The sequence below is a fragment of the Dendropsophus ebraccatus genome, chromosome 3 (assembly GCF_027789765.1).
Source record: "Dendropsophus ebraccatus isolate aDenEbr1 chromosome 3, aDenEbr1.pat, whole genome shotgun sequence".
Classification (NCBI taxonomy): domain Eukaryota; kingdom Metazoa; phylum Chordata; class Amphibia; order Anura; family Hylidae; genus Dendropsophus; species Dendropsophus ebraccatus.
The window spans coordinates 166,503,035-166,515,583 of record NC_091456.1 but is presented as its reverse complement, the minus strand read 5'-3'; the positions used below and the strand labels follow the sequence as shown (position 1 = coordinate 166,515,583).

Sequence of the window (12,549 nt, the reverse complement as noted above, 5' to 3'; positions counted from 1 at the left end):
TAATAATTATTGTTTCCTTTGCACAGGCAACGCTGGCCGCCACCATGACAGAGAAGTCTCCATTCATGACACCTATTGGCAGAAAAGATGAAGCGGATCTGGCAAAATCCTCCATGGCGTTGGCAAACTCTGATCATTTGACCATCTTCAGTGCATACATGGGGTAAGTCTCATGAAAAGAGGGATCAGATTGTAATGAGATATCAGCATGCAATGTCTCCTTGAGGATTGGCCTTAGGCTACGTTCACACAGAGCAAAAGGAGCGGATTACGCAAGGAAATATTTCCGCCTGAAATCAACTGACGCTGAATTCCGAGCAGAATATAAGCAGAATGCAAGCAGAATCCCTGCGTATTCTGCTAGGAAAGTGTTCAGCTCGTAATCAGCTCTTGACAAATTCAGCACGGAATACTCGAGGAATCCGCGCTGAATCCGCATGCATTCAGCGCTGAAATTCAGCGAGTATTTGGCGAGTAAACTAGACTATACCAGAACATATACTAGAATCCTCCTCCCCCCCCTTTCCCCATTTCCGCGCTGATTCAGCGAGTAATTTCCGCTTGTATTACGCTTGTATTCCGCGCTGAATCCGCGCTGAATCCGCGCTGAAACAGAAAATCAGAGCCCCATTGATTTGTATAGGCTTCCGCTAGCGGAAGAATGAACATGTTCATTCTTCTGGCGGAAAGCGGATTAGTTCAGTGCGGAAATTCCACTGTGTGAACTGCAGAGCAGAATTTCCATTCAACACAATGGAAATTAGCTCTGCACCTATTTTAACGGCTGAAATTTCAGCGCTGATTCAGCGCAGAAATTCAGCTGCTTTTGCTCAGTGGGAACGAGCCCTTAGGGTACAAACCCACACACCATATACACAGCAGATACGCAACAAATACGCAGCAGATCTGCAGCAGATTTGTTGGTACAGCTGTGTTCAGTTATTTAGATCTAATCTGCTGCGTATTTGCTGCGTATCGCAGCAGTAAATACGCTGCTTATACGGTGTGTGGGTTTATACCCTTATAGACTATATATTGGAGTTGGAGTGTTTTGATGTGTAGGAATTTACCTTCTTTCTTTTCGGCAACTTATCAGTTAGTGTTGGTAATATGGCATGTAGTATCCACAGCTCCATAGACTTTATATAAACCAGGGGTGTCAAACTCAGGCCCTTCAGCTGTTGCAAAACTACAATTCCTATCATGCCTGGACAGCCTTTGTTGCAAAACTACAATTACCATCATCCCTGGACAGCTGGAGGCTGTCCAGGCATGATGGGAATTGTAGATTTGCAACAGCTGGAGGACCTGAGTTTGACATCCCTGGTCTAGACTATAAATAGTGGAGCTCCCTTATATCTAAAGATAGCTGTCATGCCAACATTCATCACATAGATTTGTGATTCCCTTTGTCTTTGCAGGTGGAAGATGATCCGGTCAGAAGGTTATAGCTCAGAGATGAGTTATTGTAGGAAGAACTTCCTGAACAGGAAGGCACTTTTGACCATAGAGGTATCAGAATCCTTCTCCATTCTTTACCATGTTGATGATTATAACATTTCACAGTCTTGTGATATATATCGTATAGAGTTCACTAGAATATTAGATCACCATGGAGAAGACAAATCATGAACTTTTATATATTTTATTCCAGACAGTACTCTTTAAAGGGATATTCATAGAAACATAGAAGATTGACGGCAGAAAAAAGGCCACCGGGTGCATCTAGTTTGCCCTTATATTATTTCCTTTCTTATTATCTTAGGATAGATATATGTTTATCCCAGTCAGGTTTACATTCAATTATTTTATATTGACCACCGACATCTACTGGAAGTTTGTTTCAAGCATCTACTACTCTTTCAGTAAAGTATTACCATCTCAGCTTGTTATCCACTGGAAGCATTGGGTGGCCCTATAGAGAATGAATGGAGTGCAGGCCACTGTGAGACTAACAATTCCTTCCCTACTTGTTATTATCTATTTAGTCTCCTTCCCCCAGTTTTGAGCTGCTGCTTTCTGCTGAAGACACAAACATCTGTGTGTGAGCTGTTATCTTCGTCTCCCCCTCCTCCCCCCTTCCTTCTGAGACAGATGATTTAAACAAGTCCCTGGCAGACTTGATCTGCAACATTGTAGCTTCTGTGAAATGATGGGAGGATCAATCACAGTGAGTTCATTAGCAACTTGACCTCAGATTAACCCTCCCAGCATTACAAAGAAGCTACAGTGTTGCAGATAAAGCCAGCCAGGGACTTGTTTACAACAGCCATCTCAGAAAGTAGGGGGAGGGGGGGGGGAAGAAGAGAAAAAAGCTCACACACAGATTTTTGTGTTTTCAGCAAAAAGCAGCAGCTCAGAACTGGAGGAAGGAGACTGAATAGATAATAACAAGTACGGAATGAATTGTTAGTCTTACCATGGGTAGAAAAATATCAGAAGTTATGTATAAGTGGAATACCCCTTTAGTAGGCTGAATGTGGTCTATTCATTACTATGTTTAGACCAATTCCTGAACATATCCCTCCTTTGTGGTAAAGTACTGATTTTTGTAAGCTTAATTTATTTCTATGTTCTTAAGGATGTGAAGCAGGAGTTAATTCGGCTGGTAAGAGCTGCGGGCTTTGAGTGCTCCAAGTCCTCCAATAGCGCTCAAGGAACCATAAGAGGAAAAATGTCTACAGAGGAGATGTCACTTGTGAAGGCCATTTTGACAGCTGGTCTGTACGACAATGTCGGGAAGATCCTGTTCACAAAATCAGTGGATATCACTGAGAAGTTGGCGTGCATGGTAGAAACAGCGCAAGGGAAAGCGCAAGTGCACCCGTCCTCTGTGAACAGAGACCTGCAGACATATGGCTGGCTGCTTTACCAGGAGAAGGTGAGACAGGTGTATTCTCTATAAGCCTCCCCCCATATGTCTGTGCTATACCTATACATAGAATCGCTTAGCATTGATAAAGAGCATGGGGGAGATTTACATGGTGTAAAGTGAAACTGGCTTAGTTGCCCCTAGCAACCAATCAGTTTCCACCTTTCGTTCCATACAGACTCTTTGGAAAATGAAAGGTGGAATCTGATTGGTTGGTAGGGGTAACTGAGCCAGTGTCACTTTACATCATGTTCGATAAATCTCCCCCCCCCCCATATATCTATATCTATCTATGTATATGTGTGTGTCTGTGTGTATATATATATATATATATATATATATATAAAATATATAAATTCCATGTCCAGTTTCTCTGTATCCAGTATTCATCTGTCTTTGGACTTTCCACAGGTTAAATATTCCAGGGTCTTCCTTAGAGAAACAACTCTGGTTTCTCCCTTTCCAATACTCCTGTTTGGAGGTGATATCGCTGTTCAACACCGGGAGCGTCTGCTGACTGTAGACGACTGGATCCACTTTCAGGTATAATGCACAGTTCATGTCTTTCAGCCATACCGATTGCAAACAGGTGGGTAGACACTGCTAGTAGTATAGGCCCAGTTTTATAGCACTGGCATCGGATGCCACAAGTCTCATGGAGTAATCGGTCATATCTGGTAGATGAATGAATCAGAGGTTAGCGAATGCTTGGAAAGTCATAGTACCTGCTGTTAGACGTCTTCAGGTCTATAAAGTCTTTGTTCTGTTTCCCGACACAGGCTCCTGTGAAGATCGCTGTCATCTTTAAAGAGTTGCGTGTTTTAATTGAATCTGTCTTAAAGGAGAAGCTACAGAACCCCAAAATGTCTCTTGAAGGTAACAGAGGGCTTACACGAAAATATTCTAAGTGAATTATTCTTTAAAGAGTCACTCTCATGAAATATAGCACAGCATTAGGCATGATCAAAAGTTATTGATCGAAGTGGCTCAATGTGATCAGGAGATATAGGTGGGGGCAGAGTGTTCCTAGCCGCTCCTCTGTGATCAATACATTTTGACATGCCTGATGACATGTCTACAGTTATGACATGTCTTACAGGTTCTCTAAAAGAATTGAATTCTACTTGTAGGTTTAGCTAGTTGGCAATAATGCACATTGTGGAAAATGCCAAACACTGTCTCCTACAGATCTTAAAACGTTACTCCGGCGAAGTTTTGTTTTTTTTTCTCATTCCTTGTAGATCATCTGGTTTGAGAAAGTTATACAGATTTGTAATTTACTTTAAAAATCTACCGTACTTATCAGCTGCTGTTTGTCCTGCAGGAAGTGTTATATTCTTTCCAGTCTGACACAGAGCTCTCTTCTGCCACCTCTGTCCATGCCAGGAACTGTCCAGAGCAGTAGCAAATCCTCATAGAAAACCTCTACTGCTCTGGACAGTTCCTGACATGGACAGAGGTGGCAGCAGAGAGCACTGGGTCAGACTGGAAAGAATACACCACTTCCTGCAGGGCATACAGCAGCTGATAAGTGCTCGAAGACTGGAAATTTTTATATGGAAGTAAATTACAAATCTGTATAACTTTCTGACACCAGTTGATTTGAAAGAAAAAATGTTTGGCTGAAATACTCCTTTAAATTTCAGCCCAAGCTACAGCGACACTTGAAATATTTCTGGTTACCTCTGAAATAAGCTGTCACTGTGCTGTGAGCAACGCCCCTCACTTCTCAGCTGAGCTTTCTCGTGCGTCTTATTGGGGGACACAGATACCATGGGTATAGGCTGCTGCCACTAGGAGGCGCTGACACTAAGAAAGAAACAAAGGAAGTGACTCCTCCTGAGCAGGATATACCCGCCCACAGGCACTGAGGTAAACCAGTTTAGCTTAGTGTCAGTAGGAGGCAGACACAGGTCTGGGTTCTCCAGGCCAGTTTCTTCCTTTATGTTTAGTTAGTTAGATTTTCTTTTTCCTTCTAGGTTCTATGGATTCTTGGGCACGGTGGGTAATCTAGACCCACCCTGATCCCCTCACTATGCGACCAGGGAACAGACCATAAATATAGATGGACTGTCTACCCTCGGTTGCCACCGGCCGGCAACGTGACACCATGGCACCAAATCAGTCTGACTGTCTGGTCGCCTTTTCTGCGGACTCTGTATCCGCACAGCCCCTTCCCGCCTCGCCCCCCAGAGCTTGGCGCGTAAGGTGAGGCACCCACCGGCTGAAGACGGCAATGGTGAGTATGGGCTCCTATATGGTGAGTATATTCCCCCTGCCCACCCTCCCAGGCCACCATTGTATTCTTATAGACAACCCCCGGGCCATGCTTTCCTCACACAGGGATTTCTCCATCTCCCCATGCTCCACTCCCTCAGGGTCACTGTACCTCTGTGGTTCTCTCCTCAGTCAGTAACAGGCCAGCCCCCTCCTCCATTTTATTTTGTACTGGTGCCTCTCTGGGTGCCATGGGGTGTACAGTGAGGGGTCTCCCACTCCTGTCAGTGCTGTGCAGGCTGCAGTTTCCCGCCTTTTTTCCCTATTGTGGCTATGTCTGGAGTACCTGCTCTAGAGGATGCTCCGCCTCCTCCGTTAGGCCCCGCCCCCTGTCGGCCGCAGCACCCCGCCATTTTTCTTAGGTTGCTGAGCCTGCACTACTGCACTGTGGATGCCCCGCCCCTCCCGTTAGGCTCCGCCCCCTTTCGGGTGCCGCGTGGGCCACAGCATCCAGCCCTGTATCTTATGTGGCTGATTCTGCACCCCGGGATGCTCCGCCCCCTCCCGTTAGGCCCCGCCCCCTTCGGGAGCCGCGCAGCCCGCAGCATCCTGACATTTTTCTTAAGTTGCTGGGACTTACTGTGGGATGCCCCGCCCCCTCCCGTTAGGCCCCGCCCCCTTTCGGATGCCGTAAGGGCCGCAGCATCACCATTTTTGTTATCTTTTTAACTCTATGGAGCCTTCACTGTGATGCCCCGCCCCCTCCCGGGTTGCCCCGCCCCTTTTCGGGTGCTGCGGACTGCAGCATCCTGCCGTGTGTCTGTGTGTGTGTGTTCGTGTTCTCTCCCGGGAGAGCTACCACACACACTGTTCTATTCCCAGCAGCTTCTCCTGCCACCTACTGGTGGAAGTGGTTATTACACCATTACATATATAAGAATGGCTTGCATCATGTTTTATTATGGCCAATGTTCCATATAATGTTCCAGCAATCCTTGGTCTGCAGATCCAGCATTTTTGGTGCTGGTTGACCCCTCTGTGTCAGATTTTATATATTTAAGATTACATTAATACTTATATACACATTCTGGTTCCCCTCCAACCACATACGCACAGACACATTCCCCATCACCATACAGTGTTTCTGTGTCCTCAGTGAGATCCTTCTGCTACATGGTGTCACAAGTAGGACACTGCACCAGACACGTTACTCACTACTAGACGGAGCTTACTGTGCTCTGAGCAGAACCCTCTGCTACATGGTGTCACGAGAAGTACATGGAACCAGACACGTTACCCGCTATCCAGGTGGTGTATCTGTACTCTGAGAACCCTCTTCTACATGGTGTCACGAGAAGTACATGGAACCAGACACGTTACCCGCTATCCAGGTGGTGTATCTGTGCTCTGAGCAGAACCCTCTGCTACACGGTGTCACGAGAAGTACATGGAACCAGACACGTTACCCGCTATCCAGGTGGTGTATCTGAGCTCTGAGCAGAAGCCTCTGCTACACGGTGTCACGAGAAGTTCATGGAACCAGACACGTTACCTGCTATCCAGGTGGTGTATCTGTGCTCTGAGCAGAACCCTCTGCTACATGGTGTCACGAGCAGGACACGGATCCAGACACGTTATCTGTTTCCAGGCAGTGTATCTGTGCTCTGAGCAGAACCCTCTGCTACACGGTGTCACGGTAAGTACACAGAACCAGACACGTTATCTGTTTCCAGGCGGTGTATCTGGGCTCTGAGCAGAACCCTCTGCTACACGGTTTCCCAACCAGGAGAACCGTCTGCTACATGGTTGGTCATACAGGTTATGGGACCAGACACATCACCCATTGCCAATCATTGTTCCTGTGTTACTCAGAGCTACCCCCTCTGCTACAGGATGTCACAAGCACGACACATGTCCTGTCATTCACATCACCCCTTAGCGGGCGGTGCTTCAGACCTGCCTCTCATCTTCATGACATAGATTCCTTTACTACATGATGTCAGAGACATAGAACTGGACACGTTATCACCTCCCAGGTGGTGGTACAAGGTGATTCAGAGCTCCGCCCTCTGTTGCATGATATGGCTCCAACTACATTACCTGTAGTTTGGTGTGCACAGGTTGTGGTATTCTGTTACACGATGTAATACACCTTCTTCAGGTCCACTCATTATAGTGCATTATAGTGGTGATGCTTGGCATTTCTCGTGTCCAGTTCTCGTTTACATTGGGACTCAGTCCTCTTCTCTTCCCTGCTCCCAGAGCACACCCTGTAGGCTTCTGTTTGCTTGTCTAGTTTACAGGTCTGACCAGGCACATTACCTGCTTCCAGTCCAGGGATTTGTATCTCTTGAATGCTGGTCCTTGGTTACTTACTGCTTGCAGCTACTCTGCTCGTGTTACCCTGTATATTACCTTTCATCCTCGTAGGACTCCCATGATCGGTGCCTGTCACTTCAGGGGATCATCATAGGGTAACTTGTTACCACACCATTTCGTCTTCTGTATGTTTCCACTAGCAAGTCTCATTACCTGCTCTCGGGCAGTGTAACCTTGGTTTATTCCTCTCGGGCCGTATCCTTTCTAAAGCCCGAGCATCCTGCTACGTGTCCCACTACACAAGGTACAGAACCCCCTGCTTTACCTGCCTCCGGACTGTTGTACTGTCATACTCTGGTCCTCTGAGTGGCCGGCAGCATATAGGTACAGTCACTATTTCATCCTGGTACTGTCAGGGTGGTTCTTCTGTCCTTCATCTGGGCATAACTACCATGTTTTGGCATTTGTTTCACTGGCTGTTACCCAGTAGTATGGCTTGGTAACAGTAGTAGTATTGTATTGCCTAGACCGTCCCCTCTGCTATACTGCGGATGGCCCTCAGCGAGGTTTGTTCTTATTGTCTCATGGTGCTCTACTTCAGGAAGCTGTCCTTGGTCAGCACCAGCCACATTGCCTCTTCTCTTTGATCTGGGTGAAGTGAGGCCTCTCGGTTCCTCAGGTAAAACAGTAAGGGTTTCTTCTACCCCTGGTGTATGTAGGACATCGACTGCCTACATGACTCACAGTGCTGCTTTAGGACTTCTCCTTCTGCATCTGCCTATGGCCAACATGGCTAGTATTTAGTCTTCTCTCTCTTAGGCAGCTGCAGTCTCACAGGGTAAGGATTCCTGTTTACTGCCTGTACTGTTTCTCTACCGTCCTAAGCCTAGGTGTATGGTCCCTTTGTGGTCTAGCTTCTCCAAGTGTCCTTTTTTGGCCATATGGACTATGAAGCATTGTTGTTCTCAGTTCAGGGTTTTGCAGTGCTCCCGCATACACAGTTATTCTTACGCTCTGGAGTAGCACACTGTTGTGCATGACCCCCCTATCCTAGGTTTGGTTTTTTACTACTCAGTCAGGAAATCTTCAAGCAGTCCTTCTCTCCTCCGTGAGGATGGAATATTTAGTATAATAGGTATCCTACAGTCCTCCAGAGGACTGTTATTCCGAGATTGCTTCTTCCGACAGGCAGGTGTGGGTTTTCAGCCCTCATTGGCCTCTATGAGCACTCCTGCTTGACTTGCTTGTCCTTGGTCTTCTTGTTGACCTGCCATGCTCTCCAGATGGGACTCCCGGTCCCCCTCCCTAATCTTGTCTCCCATGTGGAGTCCTCGAGAACTTCTCCCTTAAAGATTTCCTCTACTTGCAAACAGGGTTGTTCACTGGCCCATGTCTGGCCCTACCTAAGGCTCTATCGTCTCCGAACCTATTGCATTCTGGCCAGGCTTCATTTGTTCGGCAAGTTGCCAATTTTCGATCATCTTTTCTCATTAACCATTAAAGTCCCCTTGTTTTCCTGTTGCTCTGTCCACCAGAATGCATCTGGCTCTCGCCTTTCCAATTGCCTAGGGATCCGGTTGAGCTGGTTGATCCGCTAATCTCTTCAATGTGGCCATTGGATCCCGCATAAGGTTCCTTTCTCAAGCAACGTCTCTGCTCACCCTTTGAGGCGTTGGTTTCTAGATCTAGTCTACATATGGACTCTAGTCTATGTATTAACTGTTGTTCCCATTGTCCTGTGACAACTCCCGTGCCCATCAGCCTTACCTCGACCTCCCTCGACGGTTTTCTTCTTTGACTCCATGCTCTCGAGTACCTCTAGGCTTCCTTGGAGCGGAGTGTTTTATATGATCGACCTCCTTTCTGAGGCTTTAACAGCCCATGGAGTTGTTTTTTTCCCAGCCTACCGGCTTCCTCTGCTCATCTTTTCTGTCAGACACTGCGGGGTACCAGGTACTACTGTACTCTTTTCAGGACAACTTGCTCAAGATTCAGATCACGGTTTTCTTTTCTCCCTCTCCTTCTTTCCCTGGACTGCATTATGCTTGGAAAGCTTTATTCTTATTAACATGTATGTGTTTCTCAGATGGGGTAACTCATGTCATAGGCCATGGCTTTCTCTTCACAGTGAAGACTGTACTCCTAGGCCTATGGAGCTTCCAGCCTGGCCATTCTTCCCTGCTCCATAGTCAGGGACGCAGCTTCTCCTGCATCTCATGTGGCACCTTCTATGAGAGACTCTCAGTCCTTTCTCCTTTATTTGACGCCTTAGGCCTCTAGGTGCCACGAAACACTTTCCAGTCTCTCCCGTCATGGTTGTATTTGCCTTTTTTCTGTTCTACCTCAGAGTAAGTCCCTGCCGCCTGTGGTCGCCTACTTGGCTGGGCGTCTGCTTTTTTCCCCACATCTAGCCTACTAGTTCTGTTGGACTCAATGTTACATCATGCTGCTGGCTTCTAGGAAGGCCACAACCCACTCTGCAGTGCAGCACGTTGCTCCAGGGACTAGACCCGCTTTCCTTTGCCCCGGACCTGTCGGGGTTTTCTCTGACGCATTCAGCATCAACCCTTGCTCTATTCCTATTTGATGGTTGTGTTGGTGCTATTTTGTGGCTTCTCGCCAAGCGCTCTTGTCTAGCGGTTATCTTTCCCACCCCATGGACTGCTTTTGGACGTCCCATGGTATCTGTGTCCCCCAATAAGACGCACGAGAAAAGAGGATTTTTTACTCACCGTAAAATCTCTTTCTCGTAGTCTTCATTGGGGGACACAGCACCCACCCATTTTTCTTTTGGGTTTTTCATCGGTATGGTAGTTTTCTCAGTTTTTGGTGTTATTCCTACTTTACCTGTTCTTGACTTCTCCTACTGCTCTGGCACAAACTGGTTTACCTCAGTGCCTGTGGGCGGGTATATCCTGCTCAGGAGGAGTCACTTCCTTTGTTTCTTTCTTAGTGTCAGCGCCTCCTAGTGGCAGCAGCCTATACCCATGGTATCTGTGTCCCCCAATGAAGACTACGAGAAAGAGATTTTACGGTGAGTAAAAAATCCTCTTTTGTTGCTTAATCTTATCTTGCAGTATTCCCATAAGATGACTTTAGAGCAATTGACGAAAAGGACACTGAACCAAGAGAAAATTCAGGAACAAGTAAAGGGGTTTTCAGGGACTTTTCTATTGATTCCCTATCCTGAGCATAGGCCATCAGTGTCAGATTAGCAGGTTGTGACACCCAGCACCTCTGCCATCGAGCTTTAAAGGCCCTATTCCACAGAACGATTATTGTCCGTATTCGGCCGATAATCGTCCCGTGGAATTGAGAGCAACAATCAGCCGACATCGTTCATGTTGGCTGATCGTTGCAGTCTCAGTATCAGTGGGGTTCCCAGTGGTAGGACCCCCACGATCAACTAGTTATCCCCTATTCTGCAGTTGGGGCATAATTTTTATTCTTGGAATATCCAATCTAATCTCTGATTGGTGTAAATTTGAGTTATATATACATATATTTCAATAATAGGAATGTATATGTTACAATTGTAAATCCCAGCATAAAATGCAAAGATTTTTTTTTTTTATTTTTGTTTTGAACTCACTGAACAATATGGAAGATGACAAATCAAAACAGAAAAAAAAAGACAAAACACAGTGTGAACACAGACGTAGTGTAGTGTTTACATGTTTCTGTTATGTTTATTGCTCCTTCATTGTCCCTTTTCTCAGTGGTGGTTTGCTAATGGGCAATAGAATTGTGTTTAGTATAGATCATACAGATCCAAGCATTTTTTTTATATAAATGCTGAATTTGTTCACCTTAAAACCTGAGTTTTGTCTCCTACCAAATATAAGATGTGAAAATATGATTGTTTTATTTTCCTGAAACAGCGCCACTCTTGTGCATTGGCTGTATCTGGTACTGCAGCTTTCACTTGATTGGGGCTAAGCTGCAATACCAAACACAGCCCATGGACAAGAGTGGCACTTTTTCTGAGAACTAAGATGACCATATATTTTTCTTAATCTCTATCCATAGCATTTGATTTCCTCCATACCTATATTCTCTTCTTTTTTCATCTTTGTCCTTTTGCTGTTACAGATGATGAGATCTTACGAGTCATCAAGGAACTGATTAGAACAGAGAAGTGAAGCTGCTAGGATTCCAATCCCAAGGATTGCTGTACTGAGCCCGGCAGAGTCATGGTCATTTAAATCCTGTGGTATTTCAGCTCTGCTGCGTAGGACTTCTTCCTCTTCTCAATGTTGCATGCAGCGTTGAAGAGAATATCTGACTATTTTGTGCATTTGCCAGTGTTAACCATTTTAAGAGTTTGAAATAAATTACACGGTGCCATATGCATGTGTCTGGTGTAGTGTTGTGTGTGATCGTCTGTCAGTAAAGGAGACTCACTATAAATTCTAGTACCCTTAGCTTCTGAGCTATGATGTTGTATCCTCGCAGATTAATTCAGCCACCTGTATGCAAGTAGACACGTACTGGTAATTATCTGTACACTTGTAAGGGGACATTCATTGTCTGAATAACTAAGGGTCCTATTCCATGGGCCGATGGGGTCCCGATCAGTAATGTAAACGAGTGCAGATCTGCTAGATCGGCACTGGTTTACTGGGCCAATTACACGGCCAATAATCGTTTAGCGAGGGCTGCAGGGATATCGTTACCGTACTTTACCTTAACATGTTGCAGGGCTTCTCCTGCGCTCCTTCCTCCCGGTCCCGCGCCGCAGCAGCTTTGGTGCGGCCTGTCTGAGCTGACAGACTGCTCAGCCAATCACTGGCCGTGGCAGTCCTGGTCATTGATTGGCTGAGTGGTGTGTCAGCGGTGTGACAAGCTGCTGCTGCGCGCAGGACCGGGAGGAAGAAGGAGCGCAGGAGAAGCCCTGCAACATGCTTAGGTAAAGTATGGGGTTTGTGAAATTGTCGGTCTGATGATTTTAGGTTTAAACCTAAATAAATGATCAGCCGATGACACGATCATCAGCTGATTGCTGTCTCTATAGGAATATGAACCTAAGTCACTTTAAAGATGTACTTTCTAGGCAAGATGACGCCCTAAAAGGGAATGAGAATAGGCACAGCTACTTTCTTGCAAAAAACACCACCACCCTTGTCTTCAGGTTGTGTGTG

At 46.1% G+C, this 12,549-nt stretch overlaps 1 protein-coding gene across 2 annotated transcripts in view; it reads left to right on the top strand.

The window, feature by feature from the left end:
- Positions 1-11,748, top strand: part of DHX29 (DExH-box helicase 29) — a 28,437-nt gene extending 16,689 nt beyond the window's left edge. For both annotated transcript variants that reach the window (XM_069963054.1, XM_069963053.1), the window contains exons 23-28: positions 27-163; positions 1,422-1,512; positions 2,582-2,881; positions 3,284-3,415; positions 3,652-3,748; positions 11,501-11,748. In XM_069963054.1, the coding sequence (XP_069819155.1) occupies positions 27-163; positions 1,422-1,512; positions 2,582-2,881; positions 3,284-3,415; positions 3,652-3,748; positions 11,501-11,550 (807 nt within the window). In that variant the 3' untranslated portion in view covers positions 11,551-11,748. The remainder of the gene's footprint in view (positions 1-26; positions 164-1,421; positions 1,513-2,581; positions 2,882-3,283; positions 3,416-3,651; positions 3,749-11,500) is intronic.
- The last annotated feature ends 801 nt before the right edge of the window (positions 11,749-12,549 follow it).